General features: G+C 50.6%; 1 protein-coding gene across 1 annotated transcript; it reads right to left on the bottom strand.

Annotated features, from left to right (window-relative positions):
* Positions 1–120: 120 nt before the first annotated feature.
* LOC141583216 (phospholipid phosphatase 2-like) lies at positions 121–4,496 on the bottom strand. The gene is made up of 3 exons (XM_074392534.1): positions 4,400–4,496; positions 1,349–1,647; positions 121–444 (listed from the first exon to the last, which is right to left on the bottom strand). Exons 1-3 carry the CDS (start codon positions 4,494–4,496, stop codon positions 121–123), a joined length of 720 nt encoding a protein of 239 aa, XP_074248635.1.
* Positions 4,497–15,220: the final 10,724 nt, after the last annotated feature.

Here is a 15,220-nt window from a genome sequence, read left to right as displayed (position 1 = left end):
AGGGAGACAGCACGTTCCCCGCGGCCTCCTGCTGTCTGTGGGGCGCCTGGAGCCCTGAGGCCCCGCTCCTGCCTGACCCCCCACCTGCTGGCTGCTAACCATCTGGCTTCTGCGGCTTCTTCAGCTCCCACTGCCCTCAGAGTGAAGGCTGCTCGTCCACACCCACCTGGCCTCGGTGACGTCAGCAGCTTTTCCCCTGCACACGCTCTCCAGCTGCACATAGACCGAGCAGTTGACCGAGCTCCACTCGGGGTCACAGATGGCCAGGAAGCTGGGGTGCAGGTGGCCGATCGTGTACTTGGCCAGGTCCGTCAGAGACTGGCTCACAGCCGCCCCGAAGAGGAAGGTCCCCAGCACCTTGTACATGGCAGCCACATAATTATTGAAGTCAGAGCAGGAATAGAGCCTGTCTGTGAGCACCAGGTAGGCTTCTCCTGCCGAGACCTGCGTGTGGGGCAGCCGCGGTGACCAGAGGGGGTCCTGGTCAGCCCATGGGCCCTTAGTGGGCCTCAGTCCTCCCCACGGGCCTCCCCAAGGCTGCTGGAGAGCTGGGGACTCTAAAGGTGCCCAAGCTGGGCTCGGTGGCTCACGCCTGCCAGCCCAACACTGTGGGGGGCTGAGGCGGGAGGATCACCTGAGGTCGGGCATTCAAGACCAGCCTGACCAACATGATGAAACCTGTCTCTACTAAAAATACAAAAATTAACATGCCTGTAATCCCAGCTACTGGGGAGACTGAGGCAAGAGAATCACTTGAACCCAGGAGGCGGAGGTTACAGTGAGCGGAGATCCTGCCATTGCACTCCAGCCTGGGCAACAAGAGCAAAACTCCATCTCAAAAGACAAAAGGGGGTTCCTATTTTGTTGTTGTTTTTTGTGTTTTTTTAAATTTATTTTTATTTTTATTTTTTTGAGAGGTAGTTTCGATCTTGTTACCCAGACTGGAGTGCAATGGCACGATCTCGGCTCACCGCAACCTCCGCCTCCTGGGTTGAGGCAATTCTCCTGCCTCAGCCTCCTGAGTAGCTGGGATTACAGGCACGCACCAACATGCCCAGCTAATTTTTTGTGTTTTTAGTAGAGACGGGGTTTCACCATGTTGACCAGGATGGTCTCGATCTCTTGACCTCGTGATCCACCCGCCTCGGCCTCCCAAAGTGCTGGGATTACAGGCTTGAGCCACCGTGCCCGGCCAAAAGGGGGTTCCTATTACCCACAAGTACCACTCGGGGCAAGGCTGTGTCCCCCAGCCCCCCACAGACCTCCAGGCCACCTCCATCAGGAACCCAGGGTAGGGCTGTACCCCATCCCGCCCCCTCCCTGTCCCTCTGAATCCCTCCTGTCTTACAAGAATGACAGTGGCTGTGATGGTGACCCCGGCCATGAGCCCAAGGGTGATGGTGTCTGGACGGTAGGGGTACCGGATGGAGTCATCCCCACAGTCAAATCCTCGGTTATACGGGGTGTTCACCAGCGACACAGAACAGCGAAGGACAGGGAGGCTGGAGGGGGAGAAGGGCCTGGGAGCTGTGAGGTTCTCAAACCAGCTGGGCCATGGGGCCCCCACACCCGCCTTGGCCTCGAGGCCTGCTCCCACCAACAAGGAAGAGCTTTTCTCACAGCACGTGGGAGGCCCAAGCGACACTCCTTTCCCATCACCCTCAGATGAGCACGAACTCCCCAGGCCCTCTCCCCGTCACACCCTCCCTCTGCTCCTTGAAAAACCGGGCAAGGACGGGCACCGTGGCTCAAGCCTGTAATCCCAGCACTTTGGGAGGCTGAGGCGGGTGGATCACGAGGTCAAGAGATCGAGACCATCCTGGTCAACATGGTGAAACCCCGTCTCTACTAAAAACACAAAAAAATCAGCTGGGCATGATGGTGCGTGCCTGTAATCCCAGCTACTCTGCAGGCTGAGGCAGAAGAATTGCCTGAACCGAGGAGGCGGAGGTTACAGTGAGCGGAGACCCTGCCATTGCACTCTAGCCTGGGTATCAAGAGCAAAACTCCGGCCCCAAAAACAAACAAACAAACAAAAAAAAACGGGCAAACACTCACCTCTGGTCCTTTGCACAGGGACTTCTCTCTGCCCAGAATATCTTATTTTTATTTTTAAAAGTAGAGACTGCGGTCTGATGCTGACCAGGCCCGTCACAAACTCCCAGGCTAGAGCGACCCCCCAGCCTCAGCCTCCCAAAGTGCTGAGATTACAGGTGTGAGACAACGTGCTGGGCACCAAAGTGACTCTCACTTCCGCTCAGTTTCATCTCCCCTCCCGGCTGTCCCCACCAGCATCCCTCTCACAAAAGGAAAGGTCTGTTTAGCCATGCGTGGTGGCGTGTGCCTGTAATCCAGCTACTCGGGAGGCTGAGGCAGAAAAATTGCTTGAAACCGGAAAATGGAAGTTGCAGTGAGCTGGTCGTGCCACTACACTCCAGCCTGGCAACAGGGCGAGACTCTGTCTCAATTTATTAAAAGAAAATAAATAAATAAATAAATAAATAAAAATAAAAGGGAAGGTCTGCTCTTTCTCCCTATTGCCCCATGTGGAATTACGCAGTCACCTGTGGGACACTGGACTTAATCTCCCCGCCTCCACCCGCCAGCACCAGGAGGGGCCTATTGTATTCAGGACAGAGACCCTGGAGGCTGCTCAGAGCCTGGCCAGCGCAGATGTTTAATAAACATCTGTTAAAACAGGCAGGACTTATTTCAACCTAAGAGCTGGCCAGAGAAGTCAGGAAAGGGCGAAAGCAGGGGCACAGCGGAGGTGCCTTCCTGCTCGCCCCTGCCCACCACTGACCCTCGTGCCAGGGCACATGCCAGCCACATGGTAACTCAGGGACGAAAAGCACATTATTGTCAATTCCACACTTGCGGAAGGTGTCACACAGCACTGGGGCTCCCGGGGCCCTGCTGGGCTCAGGGTGGCCAGGGAAGCCGGAGTCAGCTACAGAGGGCAGGGCCCGGGGCAGCTCCCTGTTCCACACGGCAGGTGCACAACAAAAGCGCAGGGTGTCTACCCCAGAGAATAACGAAGGCAGGGCGTCTTTGGCCCAGCAGGGTAAGAACAAAAAAGCGTGGCTTTTCTGAATTCTGAGAGCCTGAGGAGGGACAGGGAGCCTCACACTCCTCCCTGCATGCCAGCTGCAAGGGTCCTAGGACACGGCACGCCTTCGATGCTGGCTGAGTCTGGGGAAATAAAGCAGTGAAGACAGCAGAGGTCTGCCTCACAGGGCAGAAAAGGCGGAGGGAATGCAGAACAGAACGGGCAGTGCAGGGGCCCAGAGCCGGGACGGTGCCTGGAGAGGCGAGCGCTGGGGCAGAGCGGGATGCCTTGTAAGAGCCCAGCTTCTGCTGGGGCACAAGGGCGGCTGGCGCTGCTGTGAGTGACGGCAGAGACCAGGGAGGAGGCTCCTGCAATTGCCCCGCGGTGGAAGGTCAGGGTCACAGGACACCAGCCCCTCCCAGGGGCTCTCAGCAGGCGGAGGCTCACACCGGTTGGCCTCCGTTTCCGACCTCCCTGCCCCAGTAACTCCAGCTAGAGACTCAGACACCCCCATGACAACCGGCCCCGGGCTTCCCTCTGCCTGGAAAGCTCACTCTGGGGTCCCCGGAACAGGCACCTTCTCTTCCTTTGACCCCCGGGAGCCTTCTCGCCCTCACGCTGCCCCCACAGCCCTGTCTGGAACCTGTGGACTGCACTGTGACGGGCGGCAGCTTCCAGATGGAGGTGCCCTCGGCCTGGCCGCCACCCCTGGCACGCAGCAGCCACACCCAACCCCACCCCGGCGGCACCTCCTGGCTGTGCGGCCTCCAGCAGGCGACTCCGCGCGGCTGCCCCTCCCTCACAGGCCGTTTACGGAACCGTTTAGGTTATCTGCATGCTGCTGAGGGCCTGGCAACCAGAAAGTGCCACACACGTTTAAGTAACTGACAGCACAGCTGCTCAGGACATGGCACCCAGGGCTGGCAGACACCCCACAGGACATGGCACCCAGGGCTGGCAGACACCCCACAGGACATGGCGCCCAGGGCTGGCAGACACCCCACAGGACATGGCACCCAGGGCTGGCAGACTCCCCACAGGACATGGCGCCCAGGGCTGGCAGACACCTTACAGGACATGGCACCCAGGGCTGGCAGACACCCCACAGGACATGGCACCCAGGCCTGGCAGACACCCCATAGGACATGGCACCCAGGGCTGGCAGACACCCCACAGGACATGGCACCCAGGGCTGGCAGACTCCCCACAGGACATGGCGCCCAGGGCTGGCAGACACCCCACAGGACATGGCGCCCAGGGCTGGCAGACACCCCACTGGACATGGCACCCAGGGCTGGCAGACACCCCACGGGGACCTCGTGCTGTCCCTGGGCCCCAACAAGGGTCTACTTCGGAGTTCAGAGTGCTTGGCCAGAGAACCAGGAAACGCGCTGGGGAGGAGCGCACCCCTGGCCACCCCCCCGCGGTGACAGATCCGCGACGCCATTGTCCCTTCAGCCACAGAGCAAACACTTGGCCTTTGTTTCCGGGACCCTGGCGGGAGGCCTCCGGGCACTGCTTCCCCAACCTGGCCCAATAACCCGCGGGACAGGTTTCAGTCTCCCGAGGTCCTGAAGCGTGGGACTCAGCTTTTCTCTCCAAGTGTCTCCCCCGCCCGAGGCGCAGGGGTTCGAATCCCACGGACGCGCAGGGCCTATGCCTATCTAATTACTATTATTATTTTTGAAACAGAGTTTACTTCTCATTGTCCATGCTGGAGTGCAATCTCAGCTCACTGCAACCTCTGCTTCCCAGGTTGAACCAATTCTTCTGTCTCAGCCTCCCAAGTAGCTGCGATTACAGGCACATGCCACCATGCTTGCCTAATTTTGTCTTTTTAGTAGAGGTGGGATTTCTGCATGTTGGTCAGGCTGGTCTTGAACTCCTGACCTCGGGTGATCCATTCAACTCGGCCTCCCAAAGTGCTGAGATTACAGGGATGAGCTACCACACCGGGTTTTGGTTTTTGTTTGTTTTTTGAGATGGAGTCTTGCTCTGTCTCCTAGGCTGGAGTGCAGTGGGATGATCTCGGCTCACTACAACCTCCATCTCCCGGGTTCAAGCAATTCTCCTGCCTCCGCTTCCCGAGTAGCTGAGACTGTAGGCACATGCCACCACACTGGGCTAATTTTTGTAGTTTTAGTGGAGTGAGAGTTTCACCATGTTGGCCAGGCTTGTCTTGAAGTCCTGACCTCAGGTGATCCACCCGCCTCAGCCTCCCAAAGTGCTGGGATTACAGGCATGAACCACCTCAGCTGGCCACTATGCCTATCTCATTGTATTTCTAAAAGGAGAGGGAAGAAAAATAATTGTATTTCCATCCTCACAGTAACTCCATGAGGGAGATAATAACATTTACCTTTTACAAACGTGAAACAAAAGCTCCAGCTTTTTTTTTCTGAGAGTGTCTCACTTTGAAGCCCAAGCTTGAGTGCAGTGGCATGACCTTGGCTCACTGCAGTCTTGACCTCCGGGACTCAAGTGACCCTCCCACTTTAGCCTCCTGAGTAGCTGGGACTACAGGGGGACACTGCCACATCTGGAAAAATTTTTGAAATTTTTTGTAGAGATGGGGTCTTGCTATGTTGCCCAGGCTGCTCTCAAACTCCTGGGCTCAAGCAATCCTCCCATATCAACCACCCAAGGTGCTGGGATGACAGGCATGGTCGCTCCAACTTTTTTTTTTTCCCCAAGGCCACATTAAGTTGTTAGCAGCTGAGTCAAAAGAGTCCTGGGGTCTGCTGACTCCTACTTCAGTGTTTCTTCAGCTAGACTACAGCCACTGTCATTCCTGGAAGTTGTCTGACAGTGGACTGAGATGGATTATTTGGGTGTGTAGCACAAACAGAGGAACATCTCTTAGGAGACCGAATCCTGAAGTTCTGATGGGGCCAGCATGTATTCTGGGGAAAGGTTCCATAGCTCCCATCCATGACCAGTGAATAGGAATTAGGTACCAGGCATGGTGGCTCAAGCCTGGAATCCCAGCACTTTGGGAGGCTGAGGTGGGTGGATCACTAGATCAGTTCAAGACCAGCCTGGCCAATATGGCAAAACCCCGTCTCTACTAAAAATACAAAAATTAGCTGGGCCTGGTGGTGGGTGCTTGTAATTCTAGCTACTCAGGAGGCTGAGACAACAGAATCGCTTCAACGCAGGAGGTGGAGATTGCAGTGAGCCGAGATTGCACCACTGCACTCCAGCCTGGGTGACAAAACAACACTCAGTCTAAAAAAAGAAAATGCTGGGCATTGGCCAGGTACAGTGCGATGGCACACATCTGTAATCCTAGCAGTTGGGGAGGCTGTGGCAGGCAGATCACTTGAGGTCAGGAGTTCCAGACCAGCCTGACCTACATGGTGAAAGCCCATCTCTACTAAAAATATGAATATTAGCTGGGTGTGGTGGCAGTTGCCTATAATTCCACCTACTCAGAATGCTGAGGCAGGAGAATTGCATTAACCTGGGAGGCAGTTTGCAATGAGCTGAGATCATGCCACTGTACTCCAGCCTGGGCGACAGAGCAAGACTTCATCTCAAAAAAGAAAAAAAGTTGGGTGTGGTGGTGTGTGGTCTCAGCTACTTAGGAGGCTGCAGTGTGCAGACCACTTGAGCCCAGAAATTTGAGGCTTCAGGGAGCTATGTTGGAGTCACTGCACTCCAGACAGTGACAAAATGAGACCCCTATTTCTAAAAAACTCATTTAAAAAATTAACAAAGTAAGAGAGAAAATAGGATAGTATTCATCACCAATAAGAGATCAATCACATCACCCACTGAATCTTGCCAACACGATCAAACTCTAATCTAATGGGGTGAGCATAAATCCAGCTGCAAATACGCCACAAATACAAAAGACAGAAATGGGTTCACCTGCACCAGGGAAATCCAGACTTTGAGAAATGCTACAGGCCCAACAGTGTGGAGTCTTCCAAAATTCATAGAAAAGAAAAGGGATAGGCCAGGCAAGGAGGCTCACGCCTGTAATCCCAGCACTTTGGGGGGCCAAGGTGGGCAGATCACAAGGTCAGGAGTTTGAGACCAGCCAGACAACATGGAGAAACCCCATCTCTACCAAAAATACCAAAATTAGCCAGGTGTGGTAGCACATGCCTGTAATTCCAGCTATTCAGGAGGCTGAAGCAAGAGAATCACTTGAACCTGGGAGTCGGAGGTTGCAGTGAACTGAGATTGTGCCATTGCACTCTGGCCTGGGTGACAGAGCAAGACTCTGTCTCCAAAAAAAAAAAAAGGAAAAGGAATAGAGGAGAAACTTGTAGATTTTGTCTTTTTAAAAATTTTAGTTTTTGGCCAAGCATGGTTGTTCACACCTGTGATCCCAATCTTTGCACTTTGAGAGACTGAGGTGGGCAGATCACCTGAGGTCAGGAGTTTGAGGACAGCCAGGCCAACATGGTGAAACCCCGGCTCTATTAAAAGTACAAAAATTAGCTGGGCATGGTCCCATGTGCCTGTAATCTCAGCTACTTGGGAGGATGAAACAGAAGAATGACTTGAACCCAGGAGGCGAAGGTTGCAGTGAGGTGAGATCACACCACTGCACTGCAGCCTGGGTAGGGTAAAAAAAAGAAGAAGAAAATTAGGTTTTGTAGAGATAGAAGTCTCCCTGTGTTGTCCAGGTTGGTTTCAAACCTCTGAACTTAAATGATCCTATCACATCAGGATTACAGGTGTGAGGACTCACCCAGCCAACAAACTTGGGAGATTTAAAGAGGTTTAAAAGACATAACAATGCTGGGGAACAGTTATGGGCTAGAGATGCATACTAGGACGGCTCTACTCTAAAGAAACACAAAGACGCCAGGTGTGGTGGCTCACACCTGTAACGCCAAACATTTTGGGAGGCCGAGAAGGGAGGATCGCTTGTGCCCAGGAGTTTGGGACCAGCCTGGCAACATAGTAAGACCCTGTCTCTACAGGAAAAAAAAAAAAAAAGTTTTTTTTAAAATTAACCAGGAATGGTGGCACACGACTATAGTCCCGGCTACTCAGGAGGCTGAGGGGAGACAATCACTTGAGCCCAAGAGGTCAAGGCTGCAGTGAGCCATGACCACACCACTGCACTCCAGCCTGGGTGACTGAGCAAGAACCTGCCTCAAAAAAAAGACGAACAGAAAGAAGTAATTACTGTGAATGTCAGGGTTGCGGAACACTTCTGGATAGAAGGGAGGGGCTGGCATTGCGCCCATCTCCAGCCCCTTCTGAAAGTACACAGTCTAGTGGGGAAGACAGCAGCACAAGCAGAGATTCAGGCCGCAGCACGAGGAAGTTCCCTTCCACCTTCCCGCCTCCTTGCCCTTTCCTTTGGGGAACGGGAGCATGATTTTCTTTCTTCTTTGCCTTTCTAACTAGATAGAGCTTCTGATGGGAGAATTCATATACAGGATGTATAGCATCAACATCCACAGCCAGCTGGAATTGACAGCTTTTTTGATACCCCAGTCAGGCACATCCCGGATTCCTCTGCTAAGTACATCTGGATGTTGCAGCTGTCCAGGATTCTCAGCCACATGCTCAGTGGCCACTCTCAGATCCCGGAAATCCCCTGACATTGCCCCCAAAAGGAGAGACACTCACTCACAATTCTGCATAGAAATTGAATCTAGCCGGGCGCAGTGGCTCAAGCCTGTAATCCCAGCACTTTGGGAGGCTGAGGCGGGTGGATCACGAGGTCAAGAGATCAAGACCATCCTGGTCAACATGGTGAAACCCCGTCTCTACTAAAAATACAAAAAATTAGCTGGGCATGGTGGCGTGTGCCTGTAATCCCAGCTACTCAGGAGGCTGAGGCAGGAGAATTGCCTGAACCCAGGAGGCAGAGGTTGCGGTGAGCCGAGATTGCGCCATTGCACTCCAGCCTGGGTAACAAGAGCGAAACTCTGTCTCAAAAAAAAAAAAAAAAAAAAAAAGAAAAAGAAAAAGAAATTGAATCTATGTGTCTTTTTTTTTCTCTTTCTTTTCTTTTCTTTTCTTTTTTTTTTTTTTTTTGAGAAAGAGCCACTCTGTTGATCAGACTGTAGTCCAATGGTGTGATCTCAGCTCACTGCAACCTCCACCTCCCAGGCTTAAGCAGTTCTCCTGCCTCAACCTCCCAAGTAGCTGGAGTTACAGGCACCTGCAACCATGCCTGGCTAATTTTGTATTTTTAGTGGAAACGGTTTCACCGCATTGGTCAGGCTGGTCTTGAACTCCTGGTCTCAAGTGATCTGCTCTCCTAGGTCTCTTAAAAAGCTGGAATTACAGGCATGAGCCACCATGCCTGGCCATTTCTGTGTCACCCCCCTAGGCCAGCCTCTGCATGTTCGGGCTTGAGGAGGCGGTGGCTGTCCAGTTGGCTGCCTGTCATCTTTAGTCTCTGTGTCTCCTCGATTTTTCTCAGCTGCCCACAAATTCATTTTCTTTTCTTTCTTTTGTTTTTCTCTTGAGATGGAGTTTTGCTGTCACCCAGGCTGGAGTGAAATGGCATGATCTCGGCTCATTGCAACCTCTGCCTCCCATGTTTGAGCAATTTTCCTGCCTCAGCCTCCCAAGTAGCTGGGACTACAGACAGTAAGTACGTCAGTAAATAAACAAATTCGAGTCTGCCTCTAAATAAATCGATTAATAGATAAATAACTCAATAAATACATAGCCTCGCTTGGAGGCTCATGCTTTTAATCATCCACCCATTGAGAGCTTGAGCCCATTATATCACCTGAGGTCAGGACACCGAGAGAAGCCTGTCCAAGATGGTGAAAGAAACCCTGTCTCTCTTTAGAAAAACAATCAAATGGAAACAATAGATACATATTGTAAGGCCGGTCCCTGCCAGCTCGGACACACCCATCCCTCTCCACACCTGAAAACATCACCACGCCGCGCTCGCCATCAAGCCCTGCACTCAGCATCTAGCCCGGCCACGTAGCTTCCCCAACGCCCGATTGGGCACTCCGCACCCCAATCTGCACTCAACACCAGACGCTGCACTCGGCACCTAGCCCACCAATGGAAAAGCCTGCCAAAATTTGAAAGAAGCACCGCCAAAAGCAGCCCAATAGCATTTTGCCCCGTCCAGCTCCCCCTGGGCAGCCCGGTCACCAGAAATCCCGACTACCAACAACAGCAGCTTGCCCGGTCCACATCCTATTCCCTCATAACCAATCAAGACACCCTCACTCGCTGTAAAAACCGCACGACTGGGGAAGTCAAGGGTGACTTCTCTGGCCCCTCTTTCCCGGACCACAGAACCTCGCCCAGTAGCTGAATAAATTCGCATTTAATTGTTCTCATACTGGCCTCACTTTCCTCATTTTAAACTCAGCAATAACCGTTACGATAAATAAATAAATAAAGGCTACACATGGCGACTCAAGCCTGTACCCCCAGCACTTTCGGAGGCTGAAACCGAAGCATCATGAGTTCATGAGTTCAAGTGATCGACAACAACCCGGCCAACGCGATGAAACCCCGTCTCTACTAAAAACATGAAAATATTAACCCGGCAGGCGACCACATACTCAGGAAGCTGAGCAGGAAGATTCGCTTTAACCCAGGACGCAGAGGAAAAAAATTTAACTGACTCAGCATTCTGCACGACTGGGGAAGCCTCCGGAGGCCAGCATTCACAGGGACTGATAAAGGGGACGGAGAGCCAGACACCACCTCCCAAGGCTGTCGGAGGAAGACTGAATGAGGGAGGAACCAGCGAACACTTACATACCCATCAGATCTCGCGAGAACTCCCTCGCATACGGAAACTGCGCTGGTGATTTCATTATTACCACCACCTGGTCTCTGGCTTCACAGGTGAACACTATGGAGATCCCAAAGCAAGATGAGAGTTTGGGTAGGAGCACAGCCAAAATAAAGAGGTGGATCTCTTCCAATTAATAAAAAATAACAACGGAGGCACCAGCCAACTGACCCTTCTCCCTCACTCCGCCCCTATTCAGCAGGAAGTAGCCAGAAAGAAGCGACGTCTTGTATCATCAAAAGGGACCGAATGTAAGGCCGGTTGCCTCGCCGGGAGACCGGACACGCCCACCCATTCTGCACTCGGTACCTGACTCCGGACCCGGCACCCACCTCTGCACTTGGCACTGGCCTCTGCTCCCAGCACCTGGCTCAGCACACAGTTCCCCTGGAAAGCCCCAGCTGATGCAACCCTGGCCGGCTCTTGTATTAGAAAAGCCCGCCCCTTCCCAATCCCGCTCCCCTGGAGCCAATCAGAGCACCCAGCTGTTGCTCCTTACTCATAGCCCTAAAAACCCCATACCCCAAGAAGTCAACGCGACTTCTCTGGCCCCTTTCCCAGACCATAGAACCTCACCCAGGAGCTGAATAAACTGGCATTTAATTTTCTACTGGCCTCACTTTCCTCATTTTAAACTCGGCAATAACCCTTACAATAAGTACGTCAGTAAATAAACAAATGCGAGTCTGCCTCTAAATAAATCAATTAATAGGTAAATAAATCAATAAATACATAGCCTTGCTTGGTGGCTCATGCTTTCAATCATCCGCCCATTGGGAGCTTGAGCCCAGTATATCACCTGAGGTCAGGACATCGAGAGGAGCCTGGCCAAGATGCTGAAAGAAACCCTGTCTCTGTTTAGAAGAACAGTAAGATGGGCCGGGCCCGGTGACTCAAGCCTGTAATCCCAGCACTTTGGGAGGCTGAGGCCGGTGGATCACAAGGTCAAAAGATCGAGACCATCCTGGTCAACACGGTGAAACGCCGTCTCTACTAAAAATACAAAAAATTAGCTGGGCATGGTGGCGCATGCCTGTAATCCCAGCTACTCAGGAGGCTGCGGCAGAATTGCCTGAACCCAGGAGGTGGAGGTGGTGGTGAGCCGAGATCACGCCATTGCACTCCAGCCTGGGTAACGAGCGAAACTCCGCCTCAAGAAAAAAAAAAAATATGATAACAATAGATATATATTGTAAGGCTGGTCGACAGGAGCTCCAACACACCCATGCCTCTGCACGCCTGAAAACTACATCACCACTCCGCACTTGACATCAAGCCCTGCCCTCAGCATCTAGCGTCACCATGTAGATTCCTCAATGCTCGCTTTTTTTTTTTTTTTTTTGAGACGAAGTTTCACTCTTGTTGCCCAGGCTGGAGTGCAGTGGCATGATCTGGGCTCACCGCAACCTCCACCTCCTGGGTTCGGGCAATTCTCCTGCCTCAGCCTCCTGAGTAGCTGGGATTACAGGCACACACCACCATGCCCAGCTAATTTTTTGTATTTTTAGTAAAGACGGGGTTTCACCATGTTGACCAGTATGGTCTCGATCTCTTGACCTTGTGATCCACCCGCCTCGGCCTCCCAAAGTGCTGGGATTACAGGCTTGAGCCACCGCATCTGGCAAGATCTCATCTCTTAAAAACAAAAGGCCGGGCGCAGTGGCTCAAGCCTGTAATCCCAGCACTTTGGGAGGCCGAGGAGGTTGCGGTGAATGGAGATCGCGCCATTGCACTCCAGCCTGGGTAACAAGAGCGAAACTCCGTGTCAAAAAAAACAAAAAAAACAAAACAAAACAAAACAAAAAAAAAGATTCTTGTTCTCTATGCAGTATAAAACACAAATAATATTTAAGGAAGAAAAAAGAAGAAAGAAAAAGAATAAAGAAGAAGAAAAAAAGATTCACAATGGCAAAAATCAGACATGGCATCAATTAAAAAAAAAAAAAAGAGCCTGAAAAACAACAAACACAATAATCTAGCCCTCCTTGCTTTTTTCATTATTAATGAATGTTCAAAACACTTAGAGAATTGTGGCAATTTGCACATTTTTTTGGTACCTACCTGTCAGAAAAACAAACTTGAGAGAAATGTATTTGCTGTATTATCATGCCATGTGCAACATGTGGCACTGAAACTTGCAAAGTATTTGTTGACTATGCATTCCCTCAATCCTGATACCAATACACAGCTTCCTTGACATGCAAACATATTAAAGCATTCTCAATGTCTACAAAATGAAACAGGAAACCATAAATACAAACTGAATAAATCGAAAGCTTGACAAGTTTAATTTTCTCCCAAATCTCAAATATTAAACCAACTTATACTAAAAATAAATACAATAATGATACAAGCACAAAGTAAAACCATAGTCTGTTACTCAACATTTTTCCTTGATTTACAACACATGGTTTGTTTTTGTTTTTAAGATGGAGTCTTACTCTGCCACTCAGGCTGGAGTGCAGTGGCACCATGTCAGATAACTGCAACCTCCATCCCGTGGGTTCAAGCAATTCTCCTTCCTCAGCCTCCCAGTGGCTAAGATTACAGGCACCCACCCATGACCGGCTACTTTTTATATCTGGAGCAGAGATTGGGTTTCACCATGTTGGCCAGGCTAGTCTCAAACTCCTGACCTCAGGTGATCCACCCACCTCAGCCTCTCAAAGTGCTGGGATTACAGACATGAGCCACCACACCTAGCCAACACATGGTTTTAATAAATACATAACCAAACCCTCGTTAACGTTCACAAAATTAAATTTTACCTAGACTACATTTTGTCTGATTAATTCAACACTTTTCCCTTGTTAAATAGTAAAACAAATGTCTCCATTGACCCTTTCTTCATGTGCTTGCTCTTGAAGCAGAAGGAGACATTGTCCATCCGCACAAACTCCTTCAATAGCATGATACTGAGAGCTATCCACACTGACAATGTTTTTTTTCTGAGATGGAGTCTTTGCTCTTGTGACCCAGGCTGGAGTACAATAGCACGAACTCAGCTCACTGCAGCCTCCACCTCCTGGGTTCAAGCCATTCTGCCTCAGCCTCCCGAGTAGCTGGGATTACAGGCACCCACCACCACATATGCTCATTTTTCTACTTTTTGTAGAGATAGGGTTTCACCATGTTGGTGAGGCTGGTCTCGAACTCCTAACCTCATGATACGCCTGTCTCGGCCTCCCAAAGTGCTGGGATTATAGGCACCCACCACCACGTCCAACTCATTTTTGAATTTTTAGTTGAGACAAGAGTTTCACCATGTTGGCGAGGCTGGTCTCGAACTCCTGACCCCACGATCCGCCCACCTCTGCCTCCCAAAGTGCTGGGATTACAGGCATGAGCCACCAGGCCAGGCTCACTGACAACTCTGAGTACTGACATCTTATTAAAAATAACCTTTTTGCCGGGCGCGGTGGCTCACGTCTGTAATCCCAGCACTTTGGGAGGCCGAGGCGAGTGGATCACGAGGTCAAGAGATCGAGACCATCCTGGTCAACATGGTGAAACCGTCTCTACTAAAAATACAAAACATTAGCTGGGCATGGTGGCACGTGCCTGTAATCCCAGCTACTCAGGAGGCTGAGGCAGAATTGCCTGAACCCAGGAGGCGGAGGTTGCGGTGTGCCGAGATTGCGCCATTGCACTCCAGCCTGGGTAACAAGAACGAAACTCTGTCTCAAAAATAAATAAATAAATAAATAAATAAATAAAATAACCTTTTTATTAAAAAGTCGTGCATTTGCTTGGTTTTTTACTGTGCTTTTAACATATGCTACTTTTTTTCATTCTTAAAAGTTCTCTGTGATGTTAGCAGGCTATGATTATTTCCATTTGAGAAATGATGAAACCAAGGCTCAGAAATGGAAATAAATTTTCTAAGGTCAAACAGCAAATAGGTGCAATGAACTGACAGCAAGTTTAGTATCCCAGACCCAGATCCCAAATATAACTGACCTCCTTACTAGGCTCTCCAGCTACCAAAAAAAAAGAAAAGAGGAAAAGAAAAAAGATCACACCAAAGCCCACTAGATAAGGAACAAATCTCTCCACTAAAGAATTCAGATCAGTTTTTAAGAAATGTAAGACACACAATCCCATGTTATTTAAGATGTCCCAGACTGGATGGAAAAAAAAAAATAGCACACTTAGAAATCCTTTCTTCATTAGCCTAAAATCAGTAACAAAACTTAAAAACCCCAGAAAACTGAAAACCAGATTCATTTGATTCATTTAAGAGTACTGATGATCCAGGAGTGACCAACTTGGAAGAAAAAAAAAAAAGAAGTATTATTGATGAAATTCCCTTTTTAAAATAAAGAAACTCCTGGCCAGGCATGTGGCTATAATCCCAGCACTTTGGGAGACCTAGGTGGGTGGTCATTTGAGGTCAGGAGATTGGCCAACCTGGCCAA

The sequence above is a fragment of the Saimiri boliviensis genome, assembly GCF_048565385.1.
Source record: "Saimiri boliviensis isolate mSaiBol1 chromosome 19 unlocalized genomic scaffold, mSaiBol1.pri SUPER_19_unloc_1, whole genome shotgun sequence".
NCBI classification, from domain to species: domain Eukaryota; kingdom Metazoa; phylum Chordata; class Mammalia; order Primates; family Cebidae; genus Saimiri; species Saimiri boliviensis.
The sequence above is the reverse complement of the archived record's forward strand: the minus strand, read 5'-3'. Positions and strand labels throughout refer to the sequence as shown.

Bases quoted from the DNA above. Each gene is read 5' to 3' on its own strand.
- LOC141583216 (XM_074392534.1), bottom strand. From the start codon at position 4,496: ATGGCGTCGCGGATCTGTCACCGCGGGGGGGTGGCCAGGGGTGCGCTC. The intron at 1,648-4,399 runs GTAGACCCTTGT...GTGATGGGAAAG, and splicing joins CAAGCACTCTGAACTCCGAA to GAGTGTCGCTTGGGCCTCCC. The intron at 445-1,348 runs GTAAGACAGGAG...CCCCACACGCAG, and splicing joins TCACAGCCACTGTCATTCTT to GTCTCGGCAGGAGAAGCCTA.